This window comes from Alosa alosa, chromosome 5, assembly GCF_017589495.1.
Source record: "Alosa alosa isolate M-15738 ecotype Scorff River chromosome 5, AALO_Geno_1.1, whole genome shotgun sequence".
NCBI classification, from domain to species: domain Eukaryota; kingdom Metazoa; phylum Chordata; class Actinopteri; order Clupeiformes; family Clupeidae; genus Alosa; species Alosa alosa.
Window position 1 is genome coordinate 25644884 of NC_063193.1, and position 19349 is coordinate 25664232.

General features: G+C 40.3%; 1 protein-coding gene across 1 annotated transcript in view; it reads right to left on the reverse strand.

Annotated features, from left to right (window-relative positions):
• LOC125294887 (sphingomyelin phosphodiesterase 4-like) overlaps positions 1–19349 on the reverse strand; it is a 63468-nt gene that overhangs the window by 19837 nt on the left and 24282 nt on the right. Inside the window, exons 11-14 of the mRNA XM_048243935.1 lie at positions 13144–13243; positions 12410–12507; positions 8371–8534; positions 6923–7074 (exon numbers count right to left, since the gene is read on the reverse strand). Coding sequence (XP_048099892.1) covers positions 6923–7074; positions 8371–8534; positions 12410–12507; positions 13144–13243 — 514 coding nt within the window. The remainder of the gene's footprint in view (positions 1–6922; positions 7075–8370; positions 8535–12409; positions 12508–13143; positions 13244–19349) is intronic.

The window sequence follows — 19349 nt, forward strand, 5'->3', positions numbered from 1 at the left end:
AAGCCGAAATAAATCTGAAAATGTTTATCGGGCTTGGTTTTTACTACAGGTAGGCTACGCTAATCTTATACAATAGCCTGGGACCTAGGTAAAATAATGTTACCGTTAGCATTGGTTGTGATGTGGCCAATATGATTATTGGTGTATTTGTAGAAAACCTTAAATGCGGTTATGCGGTTTTCTAATGGAAAATATACCTGAAAGATAACCTGTCTATGAAGCATCCTAAACGGGTTGGGACATTTCTGCTTGCTAAATAGGTTTTTCTGCTGTTGATTCGCTCACAGTCAGTGGCCCTGTCAGTGCTTTGTAAAATGTTGCATTAAGACCACAAGTCTCAAAAAGCATCTAGCTAACGTTCATTCCCAAACACAAGTTCAAAGTAAAGTAGACTAACTAGGGCTGAGACGACGTAATTGACTACATAAATTCGTCAAAGTGAATCATTTGTGTCAACTCGTCACAATGTAGATTTATTAACACACCAGTGATGATCTATGCTACATCTCCATTTAAACCAAATGTTTTAGAGCGCACTTTGATAGATGTATCCAGGGCAGGGCTGTACCTGTTGCACGCATACAAAAAATCATTCTGTCGCGATGGATGATTTACTAACGTTACGTCTGATACAGTTTTGCCTATGGCTATACATGCGTGAGACTGAGACGCTTGTTTGTTTGTTTGAAGTGCTTGTTTAGTAGGGTTGGGTATTGTTTGAGTTTTATCCGATACCGGTGCTAAATCGATACTTTTAAAACGGTGCCGGTGCCGAAACGGTGCTTTGTTTTTTAAATGTTTTAAATTAAAATGGTCTAAAGCATGAATTGCTTTTTTAATTATTGATAAGACAAATTTGAACATGAAATTTAACTGTTATATTCAATTTACTATCAATATCTCATTGCTCCTACGAATAATACATTTAAATGTTAAAACAGCTTGCCATGCATGCACACACAATGGTAGGCTAAAGCTCTGCTTTCTAGTTTATCCAGTGTAGGCGGTTTGCCATAAGGTATGTTAAAACCGCTTTCCATAAAACTGCCAGGTCATGGACATTTGCAAGCAAGCTAATCTAACAGGGACTCTACAGTTAATTCAGTGTGTTCCCAAATGCTTCAAGAAATGTCATGTCTTAACCCATAACACACAATAGTTTTTAACATGTTAGGCTACATGTCGGTGTTGAAGTGTTTAGATTCCCAGCGCTAGCCTAGTAGGCATTTTAAGAATTAAGAATTAAGAAGAGTAAGAATTAGAGGAGGCTGAAGAATAGGACGTGGAGGTGAAGAAGTATAGGAGGAAGAAGAGGACGCGGAGGTGAAGAAGTGAAAGGGAGAGAATGACAAGGATGAGGTGAAGTTAGAGGAAGAGGACAATGAGGAGCAAGAGGAGGACGAGGAGGGGGAAGAGGAAGGGGAAGAAGAGAAAGAAATAGCCCTTTTACAGGCAAAAAAATCAGTCTACATGTGGGGATATTGTCATGTCAGCCCTGGATACGGCATTCCAGAATATATTTTCCCCGGTGCCTTGGACTAGGACATTGCATGTGATGTAGACGAAATTTTGAGAGATGACCCGATGTAGACTGCTTTGTTTTGTCTCATTGAAATTGCTATTTTGTGTTTTGACTTGGAAAAACACACTTGTGTTTGTTTTGATGTGTGTAAATAAACACCAATACTTTGTTATGTTACAGCAAGTTTGGATCCCTGTATGTTTACAGAACTATGACAAAAGTATGACCTCAAACTGACATAGTCTACCTTGTGCACAGAGAAAACAAAAGCCAGATGTGTTTTCTATTCATACCATCAGTGTGTAGTTGGCACATTGTGTGCTTACTATTGTGATGGCTTGTGTTTGCTGTTTGATACGAAAACAACATTTTTACGAAGGTGTGAAGAGTTAAGCAAGGTGTGTTAGCTTTAGCAAGAGAACTACAGTGTTTTGCTGATTGGGTGAAAGGTTTTCCTATTTGTGTGTATTTTTGCAAAAAAAAGCCATAGTTTCAAAAAATGTGCTTAAGCAATCAGAAAAAACGGAAAAAAAAATCTAGAGGAAACACTGGACACACGTTAACTGTTAACATTCAGACTCACAGGTTATTCAATAACCCAGCAGCTCCTAGCATACTGAAGTATGTTATGTATATATATTTTCTTTCACCTGGGCAGACTGGTCTCTGTTTTTCTTCTGTGTTAGCAACACAGATAAATCATTCACTGGTCCCTGACTCATTCCCAGAATATTTCAGCTTGATATTGTGTTTGAGAATGTTTCTAGGGAGGGCGTCCTGTGCTGACCTCACCGAGTCTTCCCACGCCATTATGCGGTTCAGAGTGACCAGAGTGTTTGCCCAGCCCTGGCTGCCTCGACTGATTCACACCGGTAGCCCCTCCATGTGGCTTACAGTACAAGCAAGCACAAGTACTTAGTGTAATTACTAAGTAGCACACAGTATTTCACTGTTCCCTTCCTTTAGTTGAATTGAACTTGTGTCAAAGTACAATTTTAAATTAATTTTAATTTTAGTACAAAAGGGGCAGCCGTTGCCTACTGGTTAGCGCTTCGGACTTGTTCCCGGAGGGTTGCCGATTCGAACCCCGACCAGTAGGCACGGCTGAAGTGCCCTTGAGCAAGGCACCTAACCCCTCACTGCTCCCCAGGCGCCACTGTTGTTGCAGGCAGCTCACTGTGTCGAGATTAGTGTGTGCTTCACCTCACTGTGTGTTCACTGTGTGCTGAGTGTGTTTCACTAATTCACGGATTGGGATAAATGCAGAGACCAAATTTCCCTCACAGGATCAAAAGAATATATATACTTATACTTATTTCCCCTAATGTTGTTGCATACACGCTTGGATTAGTGGCATTGCAGTGTATTTTCAATATGTACAGTTATGTGCAGAATAATGTGTTATCAGCAGAGTTGGGTTGGGACGTCACTATCATATGCTCCAACCACGCAGCCTCCCTTGCAACAACACAGGAGGCGAATTTCACTCTAATAGGCAAGGTAATTTATCACTAAATTAACACTATAGATAGAAACACTCACCCGAGACATTTTCCTCTTAACCATAGTAAGCTGTTTTAATAACTTATTTGTGCAATTCCTGTATTTGTTTTCTAAGCTGATCTCATGACCACTCTCTCTTTTCGGAGGTCGGGACTTATAAAGCCGTTGTTACATGGCAACTGGCACCCATTTTAGCTGGCTCCGTTGATGACGTTTCACGATTGATGATGAGTCTGACAGATGCGGCTGCTTGCAAAGGCACTGTTTCACTGTTGAACTGACTTATTTGCACTATCAACATGACACTCACTCTCATAGAGCACCTTACCATGTATACAGAATTACAGGCTCAGTCCCTGCCCTGTCACTGCAAACGCCTCATGCTTGATCATCCTTAAGCACACTATGTGGATATTTGATTTAGTTTATTTAGTATATTTAGTATTTTTTATCTTCTACTGCCTCCATTGTGAAGTGGAGTTTTTTATATTTATATACTTTTTTTACTTTTTCTGCTGTAAGTGCATGTTGTGTGTGATGTCTGTATGCTACTGAGACCTTGAATTTCCCCTTGGGGATCAATAAAGAATCTATCTATCTATCTATCTATCTATCTATCTATCCATCTTAAAGAAGAAATTACCTTTCTTTACAACCCAACATAAACATCACGTTTCACCAAATAAGAGCTTAACATTACTTCAGTCGAATGCTCATTTTAGCTATTATGTTCATAACAACCACATAATAAAAAGCTTTTTTTTTCAACTTCAACCCGTTTACAGTCTCTAGCATTCAGCAACTTTCAATAAGTCTTTTAGGAGGCTGCACATTACGTGTTGGTCTGCCAGGTGTTTTTACGGAGTTATTCATGCCTGGCACTTCCGGATCTGCTGTTTGGTTCTGTGAGGTGTGGTCAACCAGGTCACTTGTGGTGTTGCCAATTCGAGGTGTACTGTCCTGTTGCTCCACAGAATGCTGGCTTGACACTTGTGGCTTGAGATCAATGCAATTTCTTCTCAGAGATGTTCCATGCTCTGTCTGGATTTGATATGAGCGTGGTGCCACTTGTCTCTCCACTGATCCTTGTACATTCCAGATGCCAGTCACGTGATCTCGTATTCTGACATGTTCTCCTGGCTTCAAGTCACGTAAGTGTTTTGCTCTCTTATCATGTTGCTGTTTTTGTTTCTCTTTCTCTTTTGCTTTGGCTTTTTTGACTCTGTGTGCTCCTTTCGGTGTCAACAGGTCTTCACGTATAGGCAGATTGGTGCGTGTGACAGAGGGCTCTGTCTAGCTTCTCCGTACAGCGCCTTGTTAAAGGAGAATTCCGGTGTGATATTGACCTAAAGTGTATTGAAACATGATACCGAGTGTGAACGTATGTCTCATAGCCCATCTCGGCTTGTCCCCTGCACTTCAAAATCTGGCTAGTTAGCCGATGCTACCAACAGCTTTTCAATAGTGGTGCCGGCATCAGGCTAGCCATGCAAATAAATCTCTGTTTTACACCCATTTCACGAGGCTCAATGTATCTCCACACTTCATTGGTAGACTTCCGAGGGGCCCTGACATTTAAAGCGAGACATTGAGAACTTTGAAAAAGCACTGGTAGTTTACTTACAAGACGATTTATACAGACAGTATCTTCCACGAGTTTAAGCGTTTGCAGCCATCTTGAATTTAGTCCGCGATAAGTCGAAGCAGCAGTAAGAATGAACTGGTATGATAAGGGATCAGATTCCAAAAATAATTCAGTGGAAATGCATGGATTCCAGTTTCTTCCAGTAGCAGCAACTGGAATCCATTCATTTCCACTGAATTACTCACTGTGACAGTGCGTATGCGTCGTCCCATCAGCATCTGAGCTGGTGATAGGCCGTTCTGCAGTGGTGCACTCCTGTAGATCATCAGACTCTGCTGAAAGTCTGCCTTTCCATCTTGTGCCTTCTTCATGAGACCGTTGACCACTTTCACTGAGCTCTCTGCAAGGCCATTTGATCTGGGATAATGTGGGCTAGATGTATGTGCTGGAACCCCCATTCTCTTGCAAAGTCAGCGAACTCACTACTTGCGAACTGTGGACCATTGTCTGATACCAGTTCACATGGGACACCGTGTCTTGCAAAAATAGGTTTTCAAAAATGAAATGACTGCTTTGCTCGATGTTGTCTGTAGCGTTGCAACTTCTGGATAGTTTGAGAAGTAATCGGTGACAACTATATGGCTCTTACCATTACAGTCAAACAAATCCGCTTCCATTCTGTGGAATCATTAGTTCATTCTTGACCAATACATGACCTCACATGCTCTGCGTTTACATTTTTATTCACCCAGGTGCCCTTTGTGTATCTTTTGTAGCATGTCTGCGCATTGAAGATGGAATTACGAACTTGTTGCCCTTAAACACTATGTCATTTACTGACTGCTCCGTTCTCTACGTCCAGTAGTCTTGAACTTGTAGTGAACAATCACTTTTGTGTTCAGGCCATCCTCTTGTAATCATCTTCTTTAGCTCTTTCATTGTCTCATCCTTTTCAGTCTCTTTTCTGATCTGCTCTATTCTTTCACTTGACACTGGCAGTGATGTAATGATCATCATCAATCAACGTATGCCTGTATGTCAGCACATTTTTCGTCGTCAAGTTTCTCATGTTTGTCTACTGCTCTAGAGAGAGTATCTGCAGCATACATGTACTTTCCAGGTGTATATGTCATATTCACATCATATTTCTGTAGCCTTATCAACATACGCTGTATCCTCATTGGACAGTCAGTCAATGGCTTGGACATGATGGCGACCAAGGGTTTATGGTCAGTTTATGGTCACTTCAACCGCTTGTCCATATATGTATTGATGAAAACGTTCACATGCATATGTAGAGGCCAGCAGTTCCTTCTCTATCTGTGCATAGTTGACCTCTGCACTTGTCAGGGCCCTAGATGCGTAGGCCACTGGTTGCCATGTCTCCTCATGCAACTGTAGAAGGACGGCCCCTAAGCCATACTGTGACGCATCCCCCGAGATCCTTGTGCTCTTCTTTGGGTCATAGAATTTAAGCACAGGCTCTGAGGTAAGTATGCTTTTCAGTGTCTGGAAGCAGTTCTCTTGTTCATATTGCCAAATCCACTCATTCTTCTGAGTAGAAGTAGAGAAGCATTCTAAGTGGCATTCTAACTGATACGGGGAGCTGATAGGGTTGGCAGCTCTGCACACAGCAATGTGTCATTTTAACACATCACTTTTTAGAGTGATGTAATATCCTATATCTGGTGTTTGTGTATTAAACCGTTTGTGTTTTTATGTCACCAGGAAGCGTGTCAGTAGAAATAACTTTTCATATTTAGGTGGGATAGATTGGAATCTTGATATATAATAATCTTGATGGTGGGATATTCTATGGCTCACCAATTTACGAGATGTATATGTAGCCTACTGAGTGAGAAAAATATTTTATTTATTAGGTTAATTGCTTTATTCACTTGAGTAGCCTATTGTCACTGAACCATTGGAACAAGAATGTGCATGCCGAGACCAACTTTTGATTTTTTTTATATAAGCAAGCATAACGTGTTTGCAGGGAGGTGATGTCCTACTTTGGAATTTTACCCGGATACATATAATACTATTTTTTGATTGGATGTTTGTGGCTATTTATTTTTTGATTTGGCTGGTGAGTGGTGCGCTAGTTCTGAACCCTGCGAGAAATCCTCTCGTATCCCTGCGCCTCCTCTAATAATTATGCAGATACCTTGACATCCCTAGTAATATTTCTGCGTGAGAAATTCAAGGTGTGGTGTGTGAGTGTCTGAACTTGTTGAATTGTGTCTCACACCCATTGCGTGAGACTTGAGAACCCTGGTTCACGCCAAAAAATGCTTATTTAAGCAGCCTACCTGTGAGTGTGTCTCTGAATCAAACATAGATACGCAGTGAGAACCTTGTAGCTCTCCATGGCGACGCATGTTTGTCCTCACTGACGTCTGGAAATTCTTTGGATTCTGCACAGCAGGAGAGAGGAGGTGTTGATTCATTTGTTGCTGTTCTCCTTTTGATCAGAAAACAGACAATGAAAGGATAAATTACAAATTACGCAATAAAATGTACAGTTTCATTTACGCAAATAAAGGTATATAAGTATAAGTATATATACTCTTTTGATCACGTGAGGGAAATTTGGTCTCTGCATTTATCCCAATCCGTGAATTAGTGAAACACACACAGCACACAGTGTACACACAGTGAGGTTGTACCCATCCTGGCGAGCAGTGAGGGGTTAGGTGCCTTGCTCACGGGCACTTCAGCCGTGCCTACTGGTCGGGGTTCGAACCGGCAACCCTCCGGTTACAGGTCCAAAGTGCTAACCAGTAGGCCACGGCTGCCCAATATGTACCTATATACCTTATATGTACCTCACACTTCACATGTATGATGATGCACTTAGGGTGCCTGTGATATGGAACAAAATAAGAATGAACGCACCCCTAGTAATATTTTACATGTTCTAAAATTATTGCTTCTTGTGTAAGATGGTTATTATTACAACATAAACAAGAAGAGTAAATGATATGCACAATATGTAATTATTTATTTTTATTTATTTAATTATTATTATGAGAACTAAATTCAGCTTCAGTTATATAGTTTTGTTGAGTGAGCCAAATGATGTGCATCCAGAGAATGAAATATTTGCTCTAAGGAAGCACTAGATTTTTGGCGCTAGTTTGTAATTTTTGAGAATACAATTGTCAAGTTACAGTATAAGCCCCAAAAATGCTTTTAGCCTACCTAGCTTCAATTTGCTCTAGCATAAAGGGCTCAAAACCTTATATTCCCTATCAGCCAAATGGGGCTACAACCATGCTAATTTTCATGTGGTTTGGTCTCGTTGATTAAGGAGGCGGTGGTAGTGTAGTGGTTAAGGAGCTGGGCTAGCGTGCAGTAGCCTGAAAGTTGTCGGTTAAATTCCCGGATTCCACCGTTGCCCTTGAGAAAGGCACCAAGTTGCTCCGGGGACAATGTGATCCCTTGTAATATAGCTGACATATGTAAGTCAAATAAATGGATGAGAACTATTACATGACCATGCGGTGCAGTGGCAGTCATAACCACTGTATTAATGAGTTGACTTAGCAACTTGATGCCCATCACCCTGCCCTCTCCAATATAGGCATAAAAGGCAGAGATGATGACTGTTGTAATGACTAGAACACACACCTTTCCATTGGAAGAATATAATAAAATACACCAGAACCACTTCAGGATTACGCTGAAAATAACTGTGGAATTAATGCAGGTAGTAGGTAGCTGTTACTGTAAACCGCATGGTGGGGTGTGGGGCTACCGGTGTGAATCAGTCGAGGCAGCCAGGGCTGGGCAAACACTTTGGTCACTCTGAACAGCATAAGGGCGTGGGAAGACTCGGTGAGGTCTGCACAGGACGCCCTCCGCAGAAACATCCGGAAGATAGCAGAGTACACCTGGAGGTTCTCTTGCACAAAATGAGACCTGTGGGGAAATCAGATGGCTTTGACCATAATAACTTTATTCATTTTTAGGCTTTGTTATTTACACTCACACATACACATGCACACACACACACACACAACATATGGTTTATAGTTATAGTTATTATAGTTATTTTGCATTTGTCATTTACATCTCATGTGAATATCCAATAAGTTTTCAATTAGAAGGTAATCTTCTGCAAAGATCAATTGATTTGTTCATTTATCAATGTCATAAACCAATCCAACTATTTTTTTCAATATACACAAGAGAGATGTTAAATTTATTGTGCTATAGGATTCACACAGCGGCCAATAAACAACCAGGGTTATTTACCGTCAAAACCAAAATCACTAACATATCACAAATCACCACTCACTGACAAAAAACATCACCAACAGAACAGCCTTCAAGAGCATTTCACTGGGGTTATCCTTCATAGGCCTTTCATTGAATTAGGCCCACAACACCTCCAGAAAGCTCAACAGACTCACCCCCCTCCACACTCTTGGGTCCTCCACCAAATACCAACAACCAAACCAGATAACACAAAATCACCAACAAAGCAGCCTCTGTATGCAACAGTTACTACTAGGGCTGTAACGATTCATGTATTCGTATTGAACCGAAACGGTACGGGCGTCACGGTTCGGTGCATGAATTTACACGGAGAATACACGGTATAAAAATACATAAAACTCCTGTGCGGATTAATCAATTACTGTTAAGTAGCGAGAGTTACGGGAATTCTTTAGCGACACCTAACGCTAATATGTGGCCTCTGAAGCTCTGATTGGCGCCTATGTTTTTTTTTTGGTCAGGTCGTCGGTCGAGTCCGTCAGTCAGACAGACCCTCAAGAGTTAGAGGATCCGCTGGTCTCTTTAAGATCGCAAGTTTAAGAACTTCAGTTACAGTAACGTTAGTACAGGCGAAAGAGTGGTGGATGAGATGAAACTGTGTGTCGGCGTTGTTCAGCAGTTGTTGGGTATGTGAGTGGAAAAAATGCTACCCAGATGATGTAGGCTACCAATCACTGAAACGAGGGGAAAAAACTTCCCCTGCACTTCAGCAGCCTTTGGATACACATACAAATAGGGCCAAAACCTATGGCTTAAATTAAATGATTTCGTATTGACAGAAAGCTATGTAAATCGCGTGGTAATTACCTTTATGTTGGGGTAACTTGTAACTTGTAAGCCCAGAAACGTGATTAAAATTATCAACAAGCATACGTATATAAACAAGCATACATAGTTCACAATACAATGGGAATAAAAGTGATTGATACATAGTTACCAACTACATTGTTAGTTAGACAAATTCATAGTTAACATTACAGAAAGCAGGATAGATTTAGTTCTTCATTTAGGCCTAGAGGTTCCAAAGTGCCAAGTGCATGTATCCAATATGCTTCCCTGCACAGAAGTTTTTTGATAATATCACCACCCCTCAGTGGGGCTGTGATTTTCTCAATTCCCCAAAATCTTAATGATGCCGGAGAGCCATGATTGGCCTCCTTGTAATGTTGCGCCATGGCATAAGTTTTGGGTGCGAATGGCGGTCTTGTGTTCAGATACCCGTATTTTAAGTTGACGTTTTGTTTGGCCTACTGTATATAAGCAAGTCCACAGGGACATTTTAGAAGATATATTACATGTGTAGTGTTGCAATTGATAAATGAAGAGATAGCAAATTTCTTGCCAGTATGGGGGTGAGAGAAGCATTTTGCATTGGACGAATTTGAGCATTGTGCACAGTTTCCGCATTTGTAGAAACCCTGTGGTGGACAGGATAGCCAAGAGGTAGGAAGTGGGGTGGGCATGTCCTAGTGGACCAATCGATCGTGGATGTTGAAAGCGCGCCTAAATATAAATCTGGGTGGCTCAGCGCAGATATCTTTAAGTTTCAAGGTGTTTAAGTGCCTGCCTGGTGCTGGGTTATTGGGAAGAAAAATATATCCACAGCACTGAAAATAACCCCCTCTAGCACTTATGCACTTCTAGCACTTATGGAACAGTAGGCTAGTTTGAATCTCATCTCAGAATCTCAGAACTGCTCATTACAACAACAAGCCTGGCTGAAATGTAGCCACGTAAATTGACATGATACAACATGTAGTATTTCGGTTTCTACCAGCAAATTTATACGTGATGTAATGATTTGGCTTTGTTTTTGACCAAATATTAACATACTTTCTGGCAAAAGTTTTTATTTTCTTCCAGCAAATGTTATTTATAGATGTTTTATAATAAATATGTATGATGTGTGTAAAATCTATGTCCCATAAAGGCGAACGCAGGTGGCGGCCATCACCAACACAGACAGAGACCACCACAGACAGACACACACACACTAATGCCTTCACCTTTTATCCACACCACAGGAAACAATCTGCATTTCAAGGAGCAGTGAGGGGTTAGGTCATTTAAACCGTTTCTACTGGTCAGGGTTCGAACCGGCAACCCTCCGGTTACAAGTCCGAAGCGCTAACCAGTAGGCCACGGCTTCCCCGATAAGCAATGTGAACAAGAGAACTTCTGGATTGGTGTATTTTTTGTGTGTGTGTATGTGTGTGTGTCTGAATGTGTGTATGTGGTAATCTAGAAAGAATAATGTAACGAATAATGTAATGGCCTAACTCGAGGGGCAGCACCAAGCGGCATTTGAAAATCTCACTGCACGCAATTGGATAACACAATACGACCAATACTGACTGATTTCAGACTTCGACGCAATTGGATAACACTACGACTGTCATCTGTTTAGCTCGCCTCTGGCCCGCCTATATCAGATACACCGATGTGATTGGCTCCCTGTGATACAAGTGGCAAAAGTAACGTGCATCATTACTCATTGCCAGAGTGTCTCGCAGAGACGATTCAAATTATGCTCTTGCGAGAACTCTGGATTTTCCAGGGTACTGCATTATGGTTTCAGCTTCAAGACAGTATCCCTCTTTCTGATTATGCCAAAAAAAACGCCTCGACTACAAACCCAAAGTGAGTGAGCAGCAGAAACAATAGGCCTACAAAATGTTTTGATGTTAATTTGGTGTGCGGTGGATTCATGCCACTGAGTCAACAAGGCACGCCGTCCGTTGACATTATGTTCAGACACGAAGTTGCAAGTCACCTCTACCTTTTCCCATTAGCCTATGTTGCAAGTAAAATTCAGGATGTAAAGTCAGATAAATAAATAACTGGTTGTTATTTCATGCAGAAAAAAGCTAGTGGCAAGCTCCCTTTGTTGGGTTGTAATAATATTAACCAACCACTGGAAATCGTGCTTGCGATGTAGCCAGAAATAAAGTTTAATTTCTCATAATTAGATCACCAATTAAATACAATCTTGGTTACAAAGTCATCACAACAAATTGACCTGTTGCTAAGCTCCGCCCCCCATTGTTACCATGTGAAACTTGGACAAACAAACCAGACTTGATTAGAAATACATTATGGAAAATGGCAGCTGACAGTATATCAAAGCAGGCTTTTGAGGAAGTTTTGGTCGAGAAAGGATTTAATTTCCTCGAGAAGTAATCAAAAGGCCCATGAGGGAACACCCAGTCAAATGGTAGCCTATAGCGATGTGGTCAGGATACACACCGGTATATACAGTGGTCCGCCTTATCGGCAACCGCGTTGTGGTCCACCTGATCACATAATTTATAGTGTACCCACCTCTTTTTTTACCACTACACCCCTGCATCTAACCTAGAGATAGCCTACAAAACAATGTAGCTTAGAGAAAATTTAGTGTAATGTAGTAGAAAATGTAGTTTTCATAAGATTTCAGTTACAAACGTGTGTGTGATCCTTTCGGCGCAAGTGGGAAGTCGTGCAGCACTCTTGTCCTCCTTGCTTGATTGTCTTACCAGTGCTCATCAGCGCCTCCTGTTGGCTCTCTGCAGACTTGCTTTTTGTGCTCAGCGTATCTCCACGGTTGAATGTAGCTCAACCATGTCTCCAGTGCCTGCAGGCCCAAGCAATAACAACACTCAAAACCCATTATTCCAGTGGTCTCTATCTTCTATTGTTTTCCTTTAACAGATACACCACCTGGCATTTCACTTCCCTTGAAGACTTTATCCCAACTCTCAAGACTCATCAGGTCACTACATACATATTGATTGATGAATTAAAATAGCCCCACTTCATGATGATGGCGTGGAAGACAGGAGGGAGCTCCATGACAGTTTCCATTACCAGTACCATTTTACACCTGGCCAGCTACTGTTGTTAAATTAGTCGTGAAATGGTTGCTAGTATTGTGCAAATTGTCTCGCCTTTTGTTGCACACGTACCAACTTATTTGAGATATGTTGCTGGCATCCAATTCAAAATGGGTATATTTTTCATGAAATTGTCAAACTTTCAACGATTTCAACGATTATCACATTCTGCTTTTAGTTACTATTTACTACTATTCACAGCGCCCCAATGTTTTTGGAAACGGGGTTATACTTATAGTGCTTTTAGGAAAAGCTCAGATATTGTAAGGTGATCCGTAAGAGGAATTCTACAAACTGCTTAGACTCACAGTGCTTTTCAAAACCCGACCAAACCCGACCAAGAAGCCTTCCGATGGCAAGTCTGGACTAGTACTTACGACTCTGAAGGACGGATCCAGTGGCCAGTGCGTGAAACAGTGCTGGAGAAGAGAGAACACTTTACTCTGGATCAAGTGGAGAACCTGGCCGGAGATTAACCTGCGTCACAAAGAGAAGAAATGGAAACGCCTGGTGTTTAAGGGGTGTAAAGGTTCTCATGGTTTTTGAAAAAAATATCAGAGAAATTACCTTCTCTTTTCACAGTCTTTCAGTTTAAAAAGTATTTGGGAGAAGCCCATTGGAAACTAGATGTAAATATTTTAGCAGTACATAATATGACCGACACGCAGTCCTGCGCATTCTCTCCGCAAAAATAAATCACGCTTGTCAATTTGTGTGTGTGTGTAATATCAAACGCAGAAGTTGTTGTTGTAGGATAAGCAAGTAAAACAAAACAGAACTGTCAACCCTGAAGAAGTTTTTGGAGTATACCTTAACCATGTTAAATTGTTGTTAAATGTTAAATTAGCCCAGGTACGTTGTAATTTGTGACAACGTAAGTTTCTACCGAGCTGCTCTGGTTCGTAACTGGTTCACTGCCCACTGGGTGTAAAGATTAACCGATACGTATCGGTATCCGTTTTTAACGTGTAAGATACGGCTACATCGATACGTGAAGCCCCGTATCGGAATAAAACTGAAATGAACTGGACGCTATATCGATTTACTTGTTACGAATCGGTTCACAACCTTTTCTGCTCGCTCAGACTCTCATTTACGTTGCAAGCAGCATGTTCATCCCACTTCCTGTTTTGAAGCTACACGTGGCACGGATTTGTGGGTAATGCAGTTCGTTTTTGTCTACATTCATTGCCCAAAGTTGTCAAAGGACCTCATTACCCATACATCTACTGCAACTTAAGCACGTCACAACTCGCACTCGGTCGTTTGTTTGACAATTTTTACTCTTTTGTTTTTCAATGTCCAACGCGAAATTAAACACTTACTATAGCATAAGCATTCCTAAACAGCAATGATAGTCTGTATGAGTAGTACGTTTGATGAAGGGATTTCCTTAATGTTAAAGAATAATTTGGCCCTTGCTGCTATAACAATGCACAAATTATTATTATTTTGTTCATATTCACTCAGACTTGTGGCATTATAGGTTTCTGCATATTAGGTCTACCGGTGGAACAAAATAAGCCCAGAGAGTTCATTGACATGTAGGCCTATTTTATTCTTGTAGGCTATATGAGAAAAGGCCAAGAGTCTTAAGCACTGTTTTATTTTATTTCGGTATTGTCTTACCTCAACAATAGGCTACAGCTCCTTGAAAGCAATCAGATATAACTCTATAAAATCTATAAAGTCTATAAAAATGTATTTTTATGTTGTATTTGGCTGCTGTGTTTGACTGAAATGTAGACTATTCTTTTTTCATTTCAATACAGTATATGATACAAACCTCAGTTTAGATAATCATATTCACACAATTTTTTTGCCTAATTGACAATCATGACCATGATAACTGATAATATAAAATTAATGTGCACCTTGAGCAAATGATAAAAAATCTTTCAGAATGCTTTTCATTCTTGAACTGCACCGAATTGCATCGAATCGAATCGCATCGAATCGTACTGAATCGATGTATCTTTTCTTGTATCGAATCGTGCCCATGTATCTAGATGTGAATCGTATCGTCTTTTACATGAGAGATTCACACCCCTACTGCCCACCCACGCTTTTTAGTTGTGTATCTCCCTCCATATTCTCCATTCCTCAATCCTATTGAGGCATTTTTCCTGCCTGTAGATGGAAAGTGTATGACCGAAATCCACAAACGCGTATACCCCTTCTCCAAGCTATGGAAGACGCATATGGAGACGCAAGAACAAATAGACTCAAACACAGTTTTTATCCAACTGCAATAACCACCCTCAATGCTGCAAAAAAAGAATGTGCAATATGGAATCTGATATGAAATGGATCAATGCCATGACAGAAAGTATACATGTTTGTAGATGTTCATACTGTTTTTATGCAATGACTGTGTGTTCATGCTGTTTTTTATGCAATGACTGGGTGTGTATGACTGTGTTTATGTAGGCTGCTAATGCTGTTATATGTTTTTCTATTTATTCTCTTTTTAAGCAACACTAGCACTTAAATTATATTTTTATAGACTCAATGAATGATGCACTGACTGGAGAGCACTTTAAATTTCGTTGTATCTGTGACAATGACAATAAAGACCTGTTCTATTCTATTCTAACAGTATTGCATTGATAAGTGTGATTCTATTTTTCTTTATTTCTGTAAGAATGTTTGTTATAACAGGTTTCATCCTGTAGCCTACACTCAACACTGCATTTAGGTCGTGGCTTTTTGCCTACCCTATAGTGAAAGCAATATGCTGCATGCCAGTTTATGTACGATAGGCCTATAAAAATTCAAATGTGACGCATGACAGCAAACAGGAATGTGCCAGCCTGTTCAAACATTGTTTAGGCTACTGATAAGATGTAATTTAGTGTGAAGGTGATATGATATTAGCTACAGTGACGCACCACTGCATGTCTATTTGCCTGAGCACTACACATGAGGAAGAGCAATACACAAGTTCTATCTTGTGACTTGTGAGTGCAGCACTGTGATTTGTTGCCTTCAGGCAGATGGTACAGATCAATTAACGCAAGAACAAATAGACTCAAACACAGTTTTTATCCAACTGCTATAACCACCCTCAATGCTGCATAAAAATCATGTGCAAAATGGAATCTGATATGAAATGGATCAATGCAATGACAGAAAGTATGCATGTCTAGATGTTCATACTGTTTTTATGCAATGCCTGTGTTCATAATGTTTTTTATGCAATGACTGGGTGTGTTTGACTGTGTATGTTTATGTACTGTATGCTTCTGATGCTGTTATATGTTTCTATTTATTATTTTTTAAGCAACACTAGCACTTAAATAAATATTTTTTATAGACTCAATGAATGATGCACTGACTGGAGAGCACTTTAAATTCTGTTGTATCTGTGAAAATCATAATAAAGACCTGTTCTATTCTATTCTATTAATTCACTAACAGTATTGCATTGATAAGTGTGATAGGCCTATAAAAAGTCAAGTGTGACGCATGATAGCAAACAGGAATGTGCCAGCCTGTTAAAACATTGTTTAGGCTACTGATAAGATGTCATTTAGTGTGAAGGTAATATGATATTAGCTACAATGACGCACTACAATGACGTATGCAATGACTGGGTGTGTTTATGTATGCTGCTAATGCTGTTATATGCTTCTATTGGGGCAGCCGTGGCCCATTGGTTAGCACTCCGGACTTAACCGGAGGGTTGCCGGTTCGAGCCCCGACCAGTGGGAACGGCTGAAGTGCCCTTGAGCAAGGCACCTAACCCCTCACTGCTCCCCAAGCGCCGCTGTTGTAGAAGGCAGCTCACTGCGGCGGGATTAGTGTGTGCTTCACCTCACTGTGTGTTCACTGTGTGCTGAGTGTGTTTCAGTAATTCACGGATTGTGATAAATGCAGAGACCAAATTTCCCTCACGTGTTCAAAAGAGTATATATACTTATACTTTATTTATTCCTTTTAGTGAAAACAATATGCTGCATGCCAGTTTATGTAGGATAGACCTATAAAAAGTCAAGTGTGATGCATGATTCAACATTGGGGTGAATTAATGACGAGTAAAGCCCAGAGCATCTAATAACAATGCGGGTGGTTTTACGCTGAAGTTGGTTGAAAGCCTTGTGCGTGTCATCTGCACGCAAGAGGGTGCTATATGTGTGGATAGAAAACGCCGAAGGATGTGACAAAACTGCCTTATATGACGCCCTTAGATGAGAACGGGTTGGCTTGCCTGTTCAAACATTGTTTAGGCTACTGATAAAATGTCATTTAGTGTGAAGGTGATATGATATTAGCTACAGTGACACACCACTGCATGTATATTTGCCTGAACACTACTCATAAGTGTGACTGTGAGTGCACTGTGATTTTTCTCATGCAAGCTGTGTGGACATGAACACTTTAACATACTAGTGTTTAGGGTAAGGCTATTTGCATCCCTGGTACAATTAGCAGCAGGGTTGGGTCAGATTAGTGTGAAATGTAATCCATTACTGACTACAAATTACATGGTGATTTTTGTAATCAGTAACGTAATCAGTTGGATTACCAAAAACATGTAACGTAATCTGATTACTTTAGGATTACTTCAATAAATATGCCCCTTAAGTAAAAGACACCACCACAGAATTGATGAAAGAATTCTCATCCTATTTTTCTCCACTCTTCTCCAAACATGCACAACTCAGCTTAACCTTTATAAGTGCACACCTGGACAAAGAATTTAGCTTTCGCTGGATTTTTTGGACCCAGGGACATGGCCTGAGATTGGCATAAAAAAGGGAAGCATTAAACCTAAATGACACCATGTCCATTTCAATTGTAGGGGTGAGAAAATTATTATTTTGGGATGTTTTTCAACCAGGAGGGCCTGGTGACTTTCTCAAAGTAAACAGTAACACTAAAACAAGAGGCTACATTAAGATTAGGAGGAAAAGATCAGGCAGTGTGCCGAGATACAAACTTACATACTATTGGGGCAGGTAAGTAAGTATATCTTTTGATCCCGTAAGGGACATTTGGTCTCTGCATTTATCCCAATCTGTGAATTAGTGAAGTCGAACCGGCAAGCCCTAAGGCTGAAGCCCTAACCAGTAGGCCATGGCTGCCCCAAAAGGCAGCATTTGAACATTAAACCACACAATGATCCAAAACATTCAGCCAAACAAGAAATGGTTAACAGAGAACAATATCAACATTTTAGAGCGGACCTCAATCGTGATTGTTTAAAAAGGCTATGAATAATTTTGGGAAACGAAGGAGTGCGCACACATCACAGGAGTGCAGGTGCTGGACCAAAAAAAGTAACTGAGAAGAAATAATAAAGGTCCACACACTGATTGAAGCTCCCAAACAACTAAATCCACGTTTGGGAGCTTCAATCAGTGTGCAGACCTTTATTATTTCTTCTCTATGAATAATTTTGAACACACTTTTTTTATTCCATGTTTTTACCACATTGTCTTCAATATTTGCCAGGTGTATGAATAATTTTGTTCTTAACTATATCTTAAAAAAGTCTAAAAAGTCAAATTGTCAAATTAAAAGATAGCTAGGCTATCATAAAAAAGTTGCATTGTTTGCATGATAAAATGTAATCAGGTAATCCTCAACAATGTAACTGTAATCTGATTACACAATTTTTTTTATTGTAATCTGGGCTGATTATAGTTACTTGATTTTTGTAATCTGATTACGTAATCCAGATTACATGTAATCCGTTACTACCCAACCCTGATTAGCAGTGTATGCTATCCGTAGCCTGGTGCAAATAGAAGTGAACTCTCCGGTGCACACAGCGTTGTGTTCTAATACCCCGTCTGGTACAAATATCAATGCTATTCGTACCCCGGTGCACACAGCAATGTGTTCTATTAATACCATCTGGTAAAAATATCAGTGTATGATATTTGCACCCCAGTGCATTTACTCTGGCATATTGATCACACAATATAAAAAAAAAAACAGCAACATGTTTTTGTTGTTACGTCACAGGGTGTGAATAGCTCAGCTGTGTAATAGACACTCTGAATAAGGTATGCTGTTTGCATCAATACATTAATGTATAGTTAGAAGTGGATGCTAATGGTACCCTGGTGTATATTGTAATGTATGCTACAGTATTTACACCCTGGTGCGTGAACTAGCTAATTGTTGCAATCAACTTCCATTTGAGAACCAATTTCTTGTTCAAATTGCGTGCCTTCTCTCTTCACTCACTCTGCCAAAATGCGTCATGCAGGAATCAAACCCCGGTCTCCCACGTGCTAAACCATGTGACCACTGCACTATCTACCTCCACAACTAGAGTGGTGTTTGCAGGTAAACTTATAGTTTATAGGCCTGAGCGCCATATTCACAACATTTCTGTTAAATAACAAACTGACGGTTGTACTGTATGTGTTCACTGAACGAAGATTATGAAAATAAAACACAACTTTTTCAATCTAAAACTTAATTTGAACAGATATTAGTGCCAAAACCTTTCAGAATTCTTCACTTTCTGCTGACGAAAAAACGAATGTCCGCAATGTTTTTTGTGTAAGTGAGCAACGTCTTTTTGTTGTTATGTCACAGGGTGTGAATAGCTCAACTGTGTGGCTGT